This window comes from Fukomys damarensis, unplaced genomic scaffold, assembly GCF_012274545.1.
Source record: "Fukomys damarensis isolate Sample0158 unplaced genomic scaffold, DMR_v1.0_HiC HiC_scaffold_35, whole genome shotgun sequence".
NCBI classification, from domain to species: Eukaryota; Metazoa; Chordata; class Mammalia; order Rodentia; family Bathyergidae; genus Fukomys; species Fukomys damarensis.
The window spans coordinates 27407022-27426409 of NW_022900947.1; the positions used below are offsets into that span (position 1 = coordinate 27407022).

At 35.9% G+C, this 19388-nt stretch overlaps 1 protein-coding gene across 2 annotated transcripts in view; it reads left to right on the top strand.

The window, feature by feature from the left end:
• The window catches only part of Dthd1 (death domain containing 1), a 106113-nt gene that overhangs the window by 12967 nt on the left and 73758 nt on the right, over positions 1–19388 (top strand). The window contains exons 3-5 of one of the 2 annotated variants that reach the window (XM_019205985.2): positions 4396–4538; positions 7567–7767; positions 17840–18153. In XM_019205985.2, coding sequence (XP_019061530.1) covers positions 7700–7767; positions 17840–18153 — 382 coding nt within the window. In that variant the 5' untranslated portion in view covers positions 4396–4538; positions 7567–7699. Of the gene's footprint in view, positions 1–4395; positions 4539–7566; positions 7768–17839; positions 18154–19388 lie in introns of those variants that run through there. The other variant, XM_010613698.1, reaches the window with a different exon arrangement.

A 19388-nucleotide genomic window follows, 5' to 3' on the forward strand; every position in this document is an offset into this window, starting at 1 on the left:
ATATTTATATATTTATATTTGTACCAGGGATCTAACTCAGGACCTTGAACTTGTGAAGCAGGCACAGTGCCACTGATCTAAATCCCCAGCCCTAGGAGATTTATTTCTAAGGCTTTCATGACAATGTACCTCTTAGACTCCCAGTTGCTGAGAATATAACAGGTCCTTGTTAAGCGCTGGAGCCCACTGCCTTACTTGTGATAGGCACATGTCTTCTCCTTGGTGCCTACACAATGTCGGGTATGGCGCTGATAGGAAGGCGGATGTGCTTCTAGGCCCAAGACTGCCCAGATGGCTATGCTGAAATTCCCTTAAACCTGAAGGCCCTGCCGTAATACTTCTACCCAGATAACTTCCTTCCTTCTCTCTTTTCTTCTTTCCTTTCTCTGTTTTTCTTCCAAGATCGGAGCAAGCCTCTCCTGGATACCTCCCTTTTCTGGCAGTTTTCCTAATACATTTATAACATATTTGATCTGGTACATGTGTTTGTTTCTTAGAAGAGATAGACAACCAGTAAAGAAAAAATGTCACAATAGTAAGAAATGAAGCTTAGCACTAAAAAGTTAAAGAAAGAAAGATTAATAAGCAAATTAAGTTTTTAATTTGGCCTTCATAGTTTAATTAGACCACCGAGTATTGACTGCAGTCTCCCTTCTTTACACACAGCTTCAGATAAGGGTTTACCTGTATAATTTAGTGGTTCACATACGCTGCCCTCCATCACAGATATCACATTGAAGAGGAAGCTCCTGCTGTCCTGAGACCAGACAGAAAGACCTGAGGGAGCCAGGCCTGTGCCTGCCTCCCCATCTTCTTATTCCTTTTCACTGGGCATTTGGAATGAAGTTATCACTGGGACAGTATCCAGGAAATGGAATCAATCTTCCCATGCCCTAGGAAATACAGATAGGTAAAGATACACCTCATCTCACTGACTAGCAACAATGAATGGAACAAGCTCTATTCTGGCCCAAACCATAGTTAATATAGTTTTTGATCTCATAAAATTGTAAAGGGATAAATTAATTTTCATTTTTTGTTCTTTTATTGAGTTTATGGGTACATTTTAGGTATATAGTACAGTTACATTCATCATTGGGATCTTGTACCTTTACATGACAGGTCTTGGTTCTCATTTTTTCCCCTTGTCCCTGCCCTCCCTTCACCCTCTCCTCCCCTTCCCATTTACAAACACTTTATTTCCATTTTTTCATTTTCTCATACTTTTTTCTTTTCCCTTATTACCTTTGCCCTACCCTTCCCACTTTCCCTACACCTTTAGCCCTTTTCTTCCTATTTCACATGGTCAATTATCTCATTAGGATCTTATGTACTATTATAGATTTTCACACCAGATAATTTTCATTTTTAAATATACTTAAACTTCCATTTCTGCCTCAATTGAGACTATTTTTAATGTGCATAATCAATTAATATTCTATTGCCTTAAAAACATTCTTTTCTAGGAATACAATTTAATATTCAAATATTTTTTACTGGATTTGACATGAGAATGATGAAATTATGATAATTTTTCCAAAAGCTTCTTTTGGAATCCTTAATTATTATATTAGCATCAATTATAAAAATACAGATGCTTAAGTTATTTAAAATTCAGTATCACCTAAAAATAGGAATAAGACTTCATCCTGCCGATGCCTTGATGACCAGGAAACTGTGCTATGATCAGTGTTTAAAAATGATCTTATCTGGCAAGGCACTGTGGCAGAGTCATATAATCCTAATACTGAGGGAAACTGAGTCAGGAGGCTCTCAAGTTGATGTCCAAGCAGGGCAACTTAGCAAGACTCTGCCTCAGAATAAAAATAAAAAGCACTAAAATGTAGCTTTGTGACAAATTACCCCTGGGTTTGATCACCTGTTCAGCAAAACAAAATAAAACAAAGCCAAAACTCTTATTTCTATTTGAGGAACACCTTTTTTCTTTCTCTGTGTGATAAGATCTTTCCGATTTTATTTGTAATGATCCTATTGTTTGAGGGTTTAAGCTTAAATATTTGAACTGTTTGGAAAGGAGAATAGGTTATAACATTCGAAGTAAATTATATGCATGCATATACTGTATAACATTTACTCTGTCCAAACCATGATTATAAATCACTGGTAAAGTTTTTGAAAGAAATAATACCTAGATTGTAATTTAACAATTTCAGTTCAAGTGAATCTGCGAGTTTACATCTCATTCCTCTCAATTTAGAAGAGTGACTCTCCTGTTCAGCTGGGTTAGGTACTAAAGGCAGAATGTAGAACCAATTTCTTATGGACCCAGTTCTGTAGTAAGACCTCAGGCAAGGCAGCTAGTTTCTCTCTATATATCTTCATTCTTAAAAGAGAGTTGAATTAGGGAGACTTGAGGGTTTATTTCCAGCTCTGAAGTTGTCTGGTTCTTTCTAAATTTAAATTTATTTCATCTTGACATTTGAATACCTAATTATCACAGGATAACACATTCAAAAATGACAAAAAGTGGTGGCTATGGTAAGAGGAAGTGTCCAAGTTTGCATCTATTGACAAAGACACCCTCAGGAAATGGACTGTAATGAAGTATGTCCTTCTTTCCAAGACAGATCTGAATGTTATGTCATATAATGAGGCTTTTGAAGTTCCAAGAACTGAAAATTCTGTTCAAGGATCTCCCATCATGGAAATGGAACCTTCCAGTCAAAAGAGCTAATTCATTGTGGGAAAATGACACCAAAAATATCTACAATTTCTTAGTCATTAAACTAGCTTTGTGCAATTATTATCAGTTTAAAACCATACTTGTTTGGTACACATTGTGCAAAACAGATACTAAGTTCAGCAACAATGAAGTATATTCCGGGTAACTGGAAATACAGTGATTTGCTTTGTTTTAAGCATAATTCTTTCTTACTTAATTTGTATTAGTACAATTTTGCAGTATATAACAATTTTATATATATATATATATAAGTTGGTATATATATATATATATATATACATATATGTAAGTTGGTGTATATCTATATAGATATATAGATATAGATATGTCTATATATCTATATATATCACATCTTAATTCTTTTTTTCATCCCTTTTCCTCCCCTCCTTCCTCACTCAATCCATCTTGTGGTCACTTTCACTTTCCCTTTGGAAAAAGAAGCATTTCTCTGTATCCTATTATTGATCTTTTATTTCATTCATTACTTTTATATTTTGAATTTCTCATATGAGAGAAATCATGTAATATTTAAGCTCCTGTGTCTGATTTATTTCACTCAACATTATTGTCTCAGGGTGCATATATTTTCCTACAAATTACTCAAGTTTGTCCTTCTTTATGAAAGAGTAGTACTCCATTGCATAAATATAGCACATTTTAAAATCCGTTTATCTGTTGATGAACATATGGGCTGTTTCCAAGATTTACCTATTATGAGTTGTGATGTTATAAACATGCTTATACATGTATCATTGTAATATGATGTCTTTAATTATTTTGGGAAGATATCTAGAAGGGGAATAGCTGGATCAAATGGAATTTTTAGTTTTAGTTTTTTTTAAGAATTTCCACATTGATTTTCATAGTGGTTGTACTAGTGCACATTCCCATCAGCAATGCAGCAGGGTTAATAATTGTTAAGTATTACTTTCTTCTAGCAGTCAAGATAAACAAGACAATCATATACGAAAGAATTTGGTATTAGCTTTGTTGTGAAATATTAGATACTCTTTACAGGTTGCAACAGGTTAGGAATTGTTTATTTACTGGCAGTACTAAGTGAACTCCAAATGAAAATACATGATACAGCATTACATGATGTTAGGAATTTGCTTTATTAGATTCTGTCTTACGTAGTTAGTTAGCTTGCCACTCCTGATAGGTTAAAGCACACCAGGAGAATACAAGATATGCACTTTAATATCAGATACAAGAGGAATGGGACTTTTAGTTCTGGAGCCTAAAAGAGGAGGCAAACAAGTACAAAAATATGATAGATGCTTAATAAATATTATTAAATGAATGAACATGTTTTTATGTTAGATTGCTCAATTTAGTGTCTACCATTAAAGTCAATGAATTGACTTTTTCCATAACACATGGAAAAAATAGTAGGAAGTGTATAAATATATAAGCATATTTAGATGTCACTAATATACATACATCTTTTTTGGTACCAGGGTCGAACTCGTGACCTTGCACTTGCGAGGCGGGCAGTGGAACCACTGAGCTAAATCCCTGGAAGATGTCACTAATATTAATTATATCTCTGTTGTAGTATGCAGCTGTTTGAGGTGGTTACTTTTATTTCCTTCTGAAATATTGAAATAAGGGACATGAGAAATTCCTTGAGCCTGAGCTTATGAAGTGCTATAACCTGTATTTTAACTTTATACTGAGATTTTTCAAAGGATATATCTTTCAGAACCTCAGAGGAAACTATATTTTATATAGCTGATGCAATCAACTTTCAGTACAAAAACAATACTTCTCAGAAAGCTTATAAGAGTTCCAAGTACTCTGAATTTCAAGATTCAAACAAAACAGGCCAAAGGTAATTATCTGATAACAGGTACTTCCATTGACTTTTCCCTTTCTGTAGCCCCCCAATCATTTAAGAGTAAATATAAGGGGAAAAATTACCTTAACAATTCACACACAGAGGAATAGATGTGCCAGGATTCCCCATGGAGGGAGCAGGTGTGAGTAGAAAGAACTGTTTCTTTCAGAACCTTATGCATTGTGACTCAGGAAAAAAAAAAAAAAAAGGTTTAACTTATATTGAAACTCATATCCATAAAGCTAGATTAACCAAATTAAATTATGCCCACCAGCCTTGAGAAATTCAAAAATTGAAAAAAAAAAAAAAAGGTGGTGGTTGTTTGGTCTGTACTGCAGAGGTTTTGTTTTTTTTTTGTTTTGTTTTGTTTTGTTTTTCCTATTTAAATTCAGGATATGCCAGGTCACAGCCCTTGTTCCCACAGAAACAAGCCATGCCCCGTACATAGCCAAGGTAGGTGAGGGAGACAGCAGCAGCTCCACTGTGGCTGCGCCCCAAGGGAAGGTGACACCCTGGATTTCCCTGGAGGCAATACTACTGGTTCATCTGTGCTTCTGCTGCTGTTCTTTCCAAGAGTTGGACTTTGCAACACCTTTGACGTTACCTTTGAGGTTGTCTCGTCACTTATATTTGACATTTACCACTCTACTTGCCTGCCCTTGCAGTTTGCTGGGTTTCTTTCCTTTCCTATCCTTGTCTAATCTATTTCATACAATCTTTTAAAGCCCTATTTCACACATAGTTAATTTGGTCTTTTGAATACAAATGTTTAATTCCTTTGATCTTTATCAAATGCAGCTTTAGTCACTCCAGGTAGATTTCTAAGATCCACAGGGACAAGAACTAATTCTTTTAAGCCATCCTCAGAATTAGGACAATACTTAGCATATAATAAATCTTCAATATGTGATGGACAAATGTCTCACTTCAGGGTCCTATTCTCTGTAAATACTTTGATGCATAGCCTAGGTATCTTCATTTTCAACCAGCAGAGATTTGGTGATAATCACTTGGTTTCTCTAGAGTGGATTGTTGTTGATAAACTTGTCTTTCTGTCTGTACTATTCATGGCACACAGATGATAATCATTAAAATTGTCCCAATCGGGTTGTGTGTTATTGGCCGAAATCTCAGAGGTAACTTGCAGGCTGGCTATCACCACTGTGGCACTGAAGCAGTAACCTTGTATGGAATTCACTTGCCTAATTGTAGGCTATTCTTTATGTATTGTATAAAAGGGCATTGCCACAGCTGCTGCATTAAGCAATGGCTTGAGGTATCTGTCTTCAAGGTCACACAAACACACTACTATGCCTTTACAGAAGAATAAAGATTCCAATCCATTTTTTAAAAAATTCTCCGAAGAGCTCTTTGTGAATAGCCTCTGCAAGATCTCCTCTTCATCTCTTCATCTAAAAAATACACTAAAGATATTTGGTGTGTGAGCTTTAAATTTCTGGCAATTCCTTTGCTATGAATATATGAAGTGGTCTACTCTTCGAGGCCCTGAGAATGTTGAGATTGTTTTCCAAGTATTAAATTCAGAGCTTGCTGCTGAAATGAGAGCAAGTGAAGTGCCATAATTTTTCTAATCTGGATTTTCTGAGTGTAGTCTGAACATTTTAAAAATCCTTACCTGATCTCAGAATATCTTCCTGAGCTGAAAAGCAAGGACAATTACTACAATTACTGCTGGTATTATCCTTTTCCTGTATAGATGGCATCTTTTGAAAGGAATATATTTAATATGTAATTATAAAAATGCTTATTTTAAAATCTTACAGCTCTCTTCCACTAGATTACTAATTATGAATTCTCTGGAAATTGCTCTGTTTTACTCTGTTTAATTCTATCATTAAAACTTTGAAGCCTTCATGAATGAAATTATGATTTTTTAAAAGAACCTGTTCTTTTTATGGATGAATGTATTGTTTTCCTGTACATGTGAAAAAGAGAAGTCCTTTGATACTAAACATTTGTGTAAATATCAACAGTCCCTCCTAAGATGTAAGTGAGGAAATAACTCCTTCTAGATATAAGGAAACCACTTCCTATAGGGAGGCATTGATTTACTGTTCTACCCTGTATAATCCAATGAATTCATAAGGCATTATTTTTGCAATGCAATAAAATCATTAATCCCTAAGAAGCTAGATTATTTTACAGGGATGATTTTAGACTTTAAAAAATGCAAGCCAATTTAAGACTAAGAAGAGATTATAATACTTTTATTATTTGGCCAATATGCAGCCAAAGAGGGTATGAGCAGAGCAGTGGGGAAAATAAACAGGACTATACTATTTAAATTTGAATTTCCTCACTCCCACCCCAATTAGGACAAAATAGCTTTTTTAGCATTTACTGTCTGTTAGAAGTTTTGCTTTGAAAACAAAATTAATATTCCTTAGAAATGACAATACACATATTCATGAAAAGTCTTTCCATCTAAAGTGTAGATGGGATTTTACAACTTGAATTTCACATGAGTCTATCTGTTCTTCAGTAGGTAGCAGCCAAAAATTACAAACAAATGACCCTTACATTATGTTGTTAGATAGCAGCACAGAGTATTTCTCAGCTTCAGCTCCTGTCTACAGACTAGACCTATTTAAATGGCTTAGCCTGTTTAATGAGCTCCAAAAATAAATGTATGTTATAGAGAAAACTAAAGCACTTCCTCTATTTACTGAGCAATGACAGAGGGCACCCCCTCAGTATGTGACCCGAATAACCCAAATCAGATTTAATTCCATATGGGAACCTGGGATTACACTGGAACTGGTATCTGGGTCTAACAGGGACTGCAAAAGCATCTGTAGTAGGTGGCACAATCTTGAATCTTCTGTGTCCTAAGACTGAGTTCATCCTGGGAATAAAATTAATTCACTCATTCTTATTTTTATCATGAGTTAAAAAGAAATTTAAATTGAATGCAGTTTCCTTGGAATTTTATAGCTCATCTTGTAATGAGAAACGAACCAATAAGTAATCATGGTATTTCTAACTGTGCTCAAAATAACAGGGGAAAAAAAATTTCCGGATGATATCACTTCAGTGTACTGACCTAACGCATAGGCTGAGAGGTACCCGGAGAGGGATTGCACAAGGGAAGGAGATGTTGCCATTGTCAACCCGTTCTTAAAAACATTCGAATAATGCTGGTGAGAAAACGTATGCCCCTGCCAAGACTGCAGTGCAAATGGGTTTATCCAGGTTATTTTTGGTAAGTGATACAAGATGGCAAGGGAGACTAAAGGTAACATGGAAAATGTGTTGAAAGGGTGAGGCAGCTGTGCTTCCCTCTCACTGCAATTCACTGAAATCCTAGGATGGCCTTGAACCTGGTGATGTGATGGGAACAATGGGTGGAGAGAAAGTGAAACAAAAAGCAAGACTGGCAACATGTTCCTTTCTGATATCGGATATGGCTAATATCTATAGCAGACATAAATAATGTAAGATATTCATAATGTAAGATTAAATATGTCAAAATAATAACATTCTAAAAGGAAAGAATTTGTAGCTCAAAGAAACTTAATGTTTTCCATCTATAATGAATTTTATTTCAAAAAGACTAACACACTTGGGGATTCAGTATTTACACAGTCATCCTCCTGGTCATGGTAGACATTTTGGGGCCCCAGGTGGTCTTAGCTCATTCAAACTTAGTTGAAAGAACTGGTTCTGAAGAAATGGCTAATTGAACATCCCTTTACATACCTTCTCTGCTTCAAGAAAGAGTTTCCATGATACTGAGGTTATAGCTTAGGTAAAGAACTTCTTTGTTGTAAATTTTTTTTTCCCCAAGAGATGAGTCATGATTTTCTAGTAGTAAGATTTCAAAGAAACGTTATAGATTATAGGTAGAAGAAAACTTTTGTGGAGGAAAGACCTAGAATACAATAGATCCAAAGGAGGGATCATGGATGTGAAGATGTTAAAGTCCAAACACATTAAGTCCTTTCTTCTTCTCCTTTTGAAGAACACACTTTTCTTCATTAATGTGTTTCTTCTTTCTCTTCACCAGACCTACTTTTACAGTCTGTAATCACGCCCAGTAGAAGTCACACAGTAAAGAAGGCTTAATAACACTTTCTAAATACCAAACTCATAAAGTATACTGTAGCAATGCATGTGGCACACTCTCTTTTGAAATTCTGTCTCAGAAAATTTTGGCAGAGAAGAAAACTGTCTAGTTTTCATTTCATGTGAAAATGCATTTCATTGGTTTCATGTCAAAGGTCTGTGACTGCATAAAGACTCATAATCTTTGCAAACACAACAATGACTCAACAGAGAAGTGTTGCAAAGCTGTAAATCAAAACATGGCAATTAACTTCAGAGGCTGTTGATGTTAAAAAGAATTTGCTAACCAAAGAATTGAATACCCATAATTACTTGTCACTTGTAGTACAGTTCCTGCACCTTGCCGAAGTCAATTTCTTTACATCGTGAATCTAGCCAATAAGAACTTTTAATACTAAACTTTCATGTACAACAAAACATAGAATAATAAGTAACAACTGCAATTTAATAGTCAAGATGGAGGAATTTACTTATACATAAAGCAATGAAAATATCTCTGCCAATATGTCAAATCTAGTAACATGGCTCAAATCTATTCCCTTACTTCTATGCCTCATCAACATGCAAAATTGAAAGGTAAGTTTCAAATATATCATTAAAATTCTCCATTACCATTTTTCTTGGCATGCAAACGAGATTTCAGCTGTTTTAATCAGTGTTAAAAATAAGCGACATGGAGTTAGTTGCTTGTGTGGATATTATTTGGAGTCCAATTTTTAGTAGTTATGTAAAGAACTATAACTTTTCTTAAACACTTGAAATTTTGAACCCTAATCAAATATTTGATGATATTAAGATATTTCATTAAAGTGTTTTCTTAGGTGGGGGAATTGTATTCTTTAAAAAGAGTCTATGGATTGTTTATTACAGTTCATCATCTTAATCTTCACACAGTAGTTGATCTTCAGCTGTGTCTAGAGCTATGCACTCCAAATAAAGAATTTGACATTGGGCCATTACCAAGTAGTAATTACTCCACCCCTATTCACAGGTCTTGCCCACCCCATTTTACTGTTTTAAATTTTACTTCACACTTGAACACTTGCCACTGGATTCTAAGCATTTCAAAATGATAATTTATTCTTTATAAAGTAAATGGAATCTGTGTTAGCTGTTCTGACATAACCCACTTGATGTGATATGTTATGTCAACTTTGATGTCATTGCCAAAAGATCTGCCATGAGCACACTTGGCATTAGCTCTTTTTAAATATGTAAACTTAGTTATCCCAAAGCAGTACATATGCATGGTTTTTAAAAAATCATGTAGTATGACAAAAACTTTGGAGAAAAGCAGCCAGTCTTTGCACTTTGCCATCCTGCCATCTCAAATGTCCAAGCATCTATCAATGTTTTCCAGTCAAACCTGTCAAGAGAAGCAATATACTCCAGGAAAAAAGTAATTATTACCTTTGCAAATATATACTAATAAAAAAGCCACCAGGAATCAGCTGTAGCTGTACAAGTAGAACTCATTTTTAATTTTGATGAGGGAGAACCCATACCATGAGTGTAAAGGGATTTGGACTTCGATAGGGTGATTTGCTCTGAATTGAAAGTTGAGTAAAAGTGGGAATAATCTTATGATTGGTTACCTCAAAAAATCTTTAATTTTTTCCCAGTGCTATGTGCATGCTTCACAAGCACTGCATAACCCTAAACTGTTTCTACAGCCCTGTCTGTAGAGAGAGCAGCCACAATAAGTTCTCAGGGCAGTTAGGGGAAGGGAATGTATGGTATTTGGTACTTGGATGAACTTCATATCTTATTTATGTTTAGCTTTGATTACAAAATTGTCTTCATTTTGTCTTGATATATCATAATGACAATTGTTAAGACTGGAATCTTAAATATTCCCTGAAACTCATGTGTTGAAGGCCTGGTCCCAGCTGATAGCTTTTCTGGAAGGTAGCGGAAACTTTAGGAGTGAGGCCTAGTTGGAGGATGTAGGTGATCAGGCCTTGCCCTGAAAGGGTATATTGAGACCTTGACCCCTTTCTCTCTGTCTTTGCTTCCCGCTTGCCATGAAGTAAGCAGCTTTGCTCCTCCACCAACTCTGCACCCTTGAATTCTTCTTCCCACAGGCCCAACGTGACGAGGTCAAGCCAACCATTGACTGAACCTCTGAAAGCATGAGCCAGTAAATTCATTCTCCTTTTATGTTGATTTTTCTCAGGTATTTTCTCCTAAGTTAACTAGTTCAACGATGTTTTGTGAAATTTTTGTGTTCACTAAGAGAATGCTGACACTCAGCCATTAGGTACCAGGCCAGGTTGAGGCAGCACCAAGGCTAGCTGGTGTACTAGCTCCTAGAAGTCAGAACGTTTTCCTCTTTTCACCTCTCCCCCAGATGCAATTTCTTAGCAATTTCATCACTCACTAAACTCCAGATTTCTGCATATTAATTTCTCTGATTTTACATATTTTATTTATCTTTAAAATAATTGACTCTCTACTATAGAAACAATCCCTTTTTCTCTCTTATATCCACCCTAATACACACATACTTTGCATATGGATCCATTCTGGTAATATATTTATAATTTATATTTTAAAATAATTACATTTTCATCATTATGGCTATGTAAATACACATCAGAAATACATAGTATACAATAAATATATATCCTCCCTCTTACAAATTTATTTCATATTGGTTTTAGTACTTCTCTGTTATATAGAAGGATATATTTGAGTCATCAGTAGGAAAATGGATGCGCCTTGAATCCATTATATTAAACAAAATAAATCATACAGGTAAATATAAATATCATATGGTTTATCTTATGTAAGAAATCCAAACTTTAAAAAAAGAGCAAAGTAAAACATAGATAATATGAAATACGGAGCTAGATCTTTTGCAAATGGGAAGGGGACCAAAAGAGGGGGAAGGGGATACAAAGAATTAAAATGTGTCATGTATATGTACCAGTTACCCATAATAAATGTATTCACAATGTACCACAAACATGCACTATTAAGAACACTGCCTTTGTTTTATTTGTTCAGTTATCACTGTCTTTTTCATGATTTTCCAGTAAGAATAGCAAAGCATCCAACAATTCTTTGATTCCTTTTTTTCTGCTTTCACAGCTTCGTAGGCTGCTTAGATGACTCCTACAGGCTGATCTGCAGGCTCTTGAGGCCATGGATCTGCAAGCTCTTGAGACTGCTCTTACTCTGGAGTTTCATGTTAGCCATTTGATTTGGCTCTCTCCTCTGTTGGATTTTCTATTACCTAACCCTGGTGTCTTCTTTTTTTTCCCCTCATGTTATTTATTGTGTTGCTTTCAATGGAGCATATCCTTTAATTTCTTCCTAGGAAAGGATTCCTGAATCAAATACTTTGACATTTGCATACTTGAAAATTTCTTTTCTCCCTCCAATTGTACCAGATCTTTCAGAAAATACCACTGGAAGGAGAATTAGAAAGAGATTTCCCTTAGAATCTTGAAATCACCACTCTGTTATTTTCTGGTTCTTGGTGTTACTGTTGTATGGCTTCTGATTTAAATGTGACCTCTCTTTCTTCTTTGCAGGTTGTTAGGAGGCTGTCATTGCTGTTTTGAATTTTAATGGTGATATGACTAATTATGATTTTTTAAAAACATTTGGTGGATATTATGCTTGTTTTTGGATGCTTTGAATTTTCATGGTTAATTATTTCCCCTCCCCCATGTGTTGCCCTTTCGGTCTAGAAGATCATGTCTTTTAATTTGGTGGAACGTTCTTATATTATTTCTTTGATAATTTCCTTTTTTAAAATTTTCTTTTAGAATTCATATTAGTTGAACCACCTGATTTATTTCACCTTTTTTTACTTAGTTCCTCTTTTTTCTATGGTTTATCTGTGTCTCTTCATTAGGACTTTTGAAGGATTTCCTCAAGTGCTTCTTCCCACCCATATACAAATTTAAAATTTTCTGTTAAAATATTTAATTTCTGAAAGTTCGGTGCTTAGGCTAAGCTGATTTTTTTTTTTTTTTTTTTTTTTTTTTTTTTTTTTTACAAATTTTTTTTTTATTTTTTTTTTTTTTTTTTTTTTTTTTTTTTTTTTTTTTAGCAAATCGTTTTTGTCTTTTGGGTACATTTTCTTGTCTCACCCTTGATTCTGAGAATGTTAATTATAGATATTTGATATTTCCTTCTCCTCCCTGTGTTGGCTCTATTATTTTCAAGTACATTAGTCGGGTTTGTTTGCTTTTGTCTCCATCTTTATTTTAGAGGCTTTTCAAATGCTGACCTCTTTGGCTGTTACTCTATACTTACAAGTGAGGCATTAGAAGCACTGTTTGGAAGCTGTAATGCACAGATGCGGCTTATGACTAGGAGGTGCATTGTAAGACGATCTGCCTGGGTGGGGCAGACTTTGAGGTGCAGGGAGGAGGGGAGACACTCCAATGATTCACAAACAGTTGGGATGTTTTGTTTGTTTATTTGTTTGTTCTAGAGAGAGAATAGCCAGTGTTAGGCCTAGGAGATTATGCATGTCAGCCTGTGTTCTCTGAGCTGAGCAGAGTAGAATAGATCCTTATTGTATAAAACTGTAGATTTCCTCTTAACGCTTAAGATCTTGCAGCTGCTTCCCTCCTGTTCTGCTCATCCCAAACTACCTGCCTTCCTGCTGCAGTTTCTTCATAGAGAATATTACGAGATTAGAGGGGTGGAAGATACGCAGTTGGGAACCATCATGAGCGTAGAAATCTACCTATTTCCAAAACAAAGTCACAAGGAAAAATTCAATTTATAGCCTCAAGTTCACTCTCATGCTCAGAATTGCTAGATTTTCCTAATTACGTGATCGTCTGAGATTCCATAGCAAGACCTGGACGATTTTCCACAATTTATGAATTTAGATTTCAATTCTCACTGTTTATCAAAACAGTTACCATCTGCCTTCAATCTTCCTGGTGTCTGTTGACATCTCTTATCTGTTCTTATGACTCTTTGTCCTCTAGAGTTTATATACTGTTTTATCTTTTTCAGTGGTATTTCAGGAAGAAGAGGAATCAGAGATAAAAAATACATATCCATCTATATTTTAACTGGAGGGGCTACCTTTGAATTTTTACTATTTGCTCTTTCAAAACATTTTAAAACTGATAAGTACATTAGCATTTCTTATATTTAATTTATATCTTTCCAGTGCACTAAGTTATAAGGGGAAAAAACAACAAAACAAACATTTTTTTTTCTTTATGTTCTACCCTTCCAGTTGTATGAAGTTGCCTTAGAAAGACAAAAGAAAAGACATTCAATAGAAGTTTTCAAATGAGGCAAAATTGTTTTGGGCTGTCTGCCCCAATATCTTTGATGCAGAAGAAAATAACAAGATCAGATAATAGAATGAATAACACTGATTCTTAGTCATAGTGCCTCAAGCATAATACATACATAACTTTTGCTTATGTCTGGTCTCTGATGTATCTACCAAACACCTTATGAAAAATACTACATTTTACTACACTTCAAAACTTCACTTCCATCCCCTCTTGTTTAGCATCAGTTGATTATCCAATCTATTAGAGTTTTATATCTTTAGGTAATGAATAAATGACTATCTTACTTAAACTCAATTTTATATCTATCCCATTTTGATACTTTTAATGTTAAGAGAGTTTTATATTTTTAGGTAATAAATAAGCGACTATCTTACTTAAACTCAATTTTATATCTAGTCCATTTTGATACTTTTAATGCTAAGAACTGTTGTCTTTTTAACCACATAATATTTGTATGAGTTCAAGACTATGTGCTAATTCCATTAATGTCAGAGGGCGCACAAAATGTTGCTACCCTAACTAGTAGCAATAATGAAGGCTCAATGTTGAAACCATCCAGATGAACTTTTGCAGTTAAACTCTTTGGGCTTCTTAATTTCAAATGTCAGTTCTTCTTGTGGTTAGTGATGTTAGTTAATTGAAAACAAGATACAGGAACATGTAAATGCTTGTTTTAACATGTAGAGGCAGCGTAGCCTGCTGTAGGTCTTATTTTGCAGATATTGCATGTTCCTAAGCTAGAAAGGGAACAAGTTTAGGCTTGAGAATAGCAAATGTTATTGAAACTATGGAAAAAAGATTTGGATTTTTGTTTTTTTCCTCCATGACAAAAGATTTTTTCCCTCATATCTATAGGAAAATTAGTATAGATTGGTTCAGTGACCCAGCATTTCATTATCAGTTTCATTGAATGTTTGATATGTAAGTCCTATAATCTCTTCTACCTCCAGGGATCTTTTTTATTCCACCTTTTTTGCTGGTGATATTCAAATATGCCAATACTATCTTGACTTTTCTTCTGAGTTTCTAATACATTCTAAAGAAGTGTCCTGAGTGCTCTTGAACTCAACACACCTAAAATTAATCACATTATCTGCCCACCAAACCTAATGTTTCTCCTAAATACTTTAACATGTTTACCACCTATGCAGTTACAAAAATGTAGTTATATTCTACTACCAAGCATGGTTACTAGTGGCCAGTATAGATTTCTGAAATACAGGAAAGCTTGAGTTTTCAATGCTTTCTATTCATCCCTTTTAACCCTAACATTTATCTATCTATCTATCTATCTATCTATCTATCTATCTATTTATCTATTTATTTATTTTTGGTACCAGGGATTGAACTTGGGTCCTTGCACTTGCAAGGCAGGTAACCCTAACCTTTAGAACCACCTACTTCAAGTCCCCTCTCAAGTTGTCCCTTTCTCCTGCCTTCACTGTTGCAACATTAGGCCTTCCAGCCTCCCAACTCTTGTGTTTCTGACCTCTAAGCCCTGGGAATTCCTGAACACAGATCCAGTCATACTGTAACTTAATTCAAAAATATTATTTTTCCTCCTGTCAGCAAAGCAAAATTCTAACTCTTATTTGTAACTGCACAATTACTGGACTCCTCTCTTGCCATTTCTCCTGACTCATGAAAAAAAACCTTCCTATAAAGCCGTACTTTCCCTTTTTTTGATCTTGTGTAATTTCATTCATTTGCTATGCCTATATTACTTCTTATGCTGGAATGTCTGTTCCATCCCTGAATTCTCTAGCTAGCACTAAACCTGCTCATCCTTTAGATCCTAATCTAACTTCTCCTGAGCCTCTAATCAGAGTTAATTTTTTATTCCTAAAGCTTTCATGATACACTTTGTGTATCATGTGTGCTTTTCTCTACCTTGCAACAGTCCAAGCTATATTTTAATAGTGTGCTCGTACACTTGTCTGTCTCTGTAGTCCTAAAAGGTGCTACCCCAGTATTTAAATAGTGCCTGGCTCACAGTAAATTCTGTAGAAAGTTTTCAAAATGAAAATTGAATTAAAGCCATCTGTACATTTTTTTGAGAATTGCACATGTTTCAGGAGTTAGAGAAAATAAAATGGAAAAAAGTTTTTAATATTGAGAAGCAATTGAAAATAATTTTTAAAATGTGATCTATGATTTGATAGGGACTCATATTTTTAAAAAGGTTTTTTAAAACATATTTTAAAAACATATTTTTAAAAGGTTTTTTTTTGCAGTGAATCATTGAAAACCATCAATTTTAGTAGAAAATGATTCTCCATGGCACTCTGTACCCAGCAGTCTCCACGCTGCTCTTATCCTTGTCTTTCGGACTCTGGAACAGAGGCAGTTTGGATGGTTTATAAGCCTGTGATTTCACTTTTCTCCTTTATTTCTTGTGCTTGTTGTTTCTACCTCCTCTTTCAGGTGTCACAATCATAGTCTAAATTCCACTGCCTAAAAGGAGGTAATGCACTGCCTGGGGGAGGGAAGCCCTCTTGCCCCTCTGGAGAGCTGTCCTTTCTTTCCAGCGTCTCTGTGGGAGCAGGAAGGAGCCTCTTTGGAATGCAAGGCCCTGTCCCTTGGTGGGAATTCACCCTCCTTACTAGAGGAGCATTGGAGAAGGGGATGCAAGCTGCTCCACTCTACACCCGGGGACCCCTCCATGAGCTCATGTACTGCAATGTCCCCACATACAGTGTGTCCCAGTGAGCAGGCAGCTATGTGGGGAGAGTTTGCTGTATTGGAATTTTAGTTAGAATAAAGTCTTCTTGCTAGTTCAGAGAAAGCCCTCTTCAATTTTGCTTTCTTTTACTAAGGAAGCACTTTGTCCAATTAATGGGAAACTATCAAAGAGTAAAGGAGCCCGGTTCCTATTGCAACCTCACTGCAGACTTACAATGTAAGAAGATACTAGTTAAATTATACTTACTGAGCAATAACAATAGTAATACCTCTCTGTTTCAGTAGAGGAATCTTTTTCCTTTTAATTCTTTACTATTAAAAATTATAAATATGCACTACTTACAATGAAATATAAAGACTCCATACTGTAATTATATCAAGCTTGAACAAAGGTTTTTTACAGTGGGTATTGAACCCAGTGCTTCACAGGGTAAAGTAAGAAAACTACCTCTGAGCTACATCTCTAATGCTTTTTATTTTTAACACAAAATCTCGTTAAGTTACTCAGGTAGTCTCAAATTGTGATTCTCCTGCCTCAGCCTTCTGAGTAGCAGTGATTGCATGCATGCATCACTGTGTATGGCTAACAATTATTAAATTTTATAGCAAAGCTAATTTTATCAGTACCCTCTCCTACCCCTGGGATGATGATGATGATGATGATGATGATGATGATGATGATGATTACTTGAGGCAAGGTATTGCCATACAATTTAATCTGGCCTTGAACTCACTACGTAGCCCAGGCTGGCCTACAATGATAGTGACCCTCCTGCCTCAGCCTCCCAAGTGCTTGGATTACAGGTGTGTAACTCCCCCTGCCCTGATTATTTTGAATCAAACCAAATTTTGTATTACTTTATTGGTAAGTATTTTTAAATATGTATACAGGAATTATAAACAGTTTACCTTTGGATAAATTTCTCATTCTACCTGGAATCCATATTTTGTTGCCTTCAAATATGAAAAGTATCTGGGATATAAATATTATACTGAATTTGTAAAGCTTGCATGGAGAGGTGGATTCTGTGAGCTAGCTCTATCCCTGTGGTTAATCCTCTGTGCACAGTAGCAACCAGGCTTCAGGAACGCCCCTCCTTTGGTCACCTAGTAACTTTTCACTGGTCAACAACAAGCTGAATAAACTATTATGTTGCAGGAAAGTGCTTGGCTAGCTGACTTGGATCATCTCCTAGATTTTTGGAGAAATAACCCTGGCAAAATTTGAATTTGCTAAACCTTTAGTCTTTGCAGGCAGAAAAGAAACACATTATTTTGGGAGCACAAAATGGATACAGAAGACATGGGCTCAGGTAAACTAGGCCAAATACTGAAGCAGGTTTGGAGACAAAACCAAATGTTAAAGCAGGCACTTCTGGGTGAGCACCTTTGTGAGGGGGCTGCTGGAGCCAGCTGGATAGCCACAGTGGTCTTTCTGGGTCAAGAGCTGGGCAGTGCCCTTCAACAGCTGCTGGAGCACACTGCAGGGACTCTGCGTTTCACCTGCCAGCAGCTGCACATACTGCTGGACAAGGAGAATCAGTGTATCTGGAGACAAGGCAAGTACTTTTGGTTTATCCTTTTTCTGAGATATATTGATTGAGGCAATATCTGAGAGGTGCTATGTGCTTTCAAACCAATCTCTGTTTACAAGGACTAATGGTGCAGTAAAGAAAGTAAGGCAAGACGCACCCACACACAGTAATGCAAGGAGCTTTGGGGCCAGTCCCATTAGAAAAACACGAATGAGGTTCTTTCTGACTTTGGAAGCAGGCAGGATCCCGTATTTAGGGTGGAGAATTCAGAATTTTGCTAGAAAAAATATGTTTTCTATTTAAAGTGAGGCTTACAGAATGAGAATCTTGAGATATTATTAGTGGGACCCAAGGCTTAGAGGTAGGGAAATGATGTAGGCCTAGTCTGAGATAGAATAAGCAATTTTTAAAAATATTGGAGAATAATACTCCATCTCTAGAGTCATTTAAGCATGAACCTATTAATTACAACAGTACTAAGCAGAGTAGATGGGCTGGGATAGAAAATTAGATCCCCCGTAAAGAGGTGGCAAGTTCTTCAGAATAAGCCCACTTATGTTGCAAAATACAGTAATGCATATCTGATGAATATGATCTTACAAAACAATGGTTTCTCCAGATAGGAATATGGTGGCATCATGAAAGTCAACTCTAAATAATACAGTGTCAAAGTGGGTGGGCAGGGCACATCGATCTGGAATCCAAAGTAAGTACTATTAGGATATTGCTGTCTAAAGGACAAAGAGTACACCTCAGAGAAATTGGTCCAAAAGCAGTAGGACTCAGGAGGCATCTGCTGGAGCTCATAACCAGACCTCTAGCCTCTGAAGAGAATCAAACATGGCCCTATGCAGCTGTTCAAGATAAGTACTCAGCTACCAGAAAATGAGAATTCTTTTTAAAAGGCAGTCTTGGGTAGAAGACAAATAGCAAGTTGTCAGAAGTGGAGCCCAAAGACAAGCTTGGACTATTCAAAGTATGACTTGCTGATGATTCTAAAAAAACACTGAGCCATGGGGCCTTGAATCATAGATTCCTTAGTTTCTAATTGAATTTTAAAGATTGCAGAGGTTCTAAGCCAGCAAGAAGTTGTCACATGACCCTGCTCACTCGTGAGAATAAGGATGCATACATATATGGGCGAATGGTATGAAATAGGGTTAGAGCAACAGACCACACCAGATCAGATCCTGTCGGAGGACACAGGCTTGGCTTCGTCTTGTCGTTCTTGATACGTGGCTGCAGGTGCAGAATGGGTG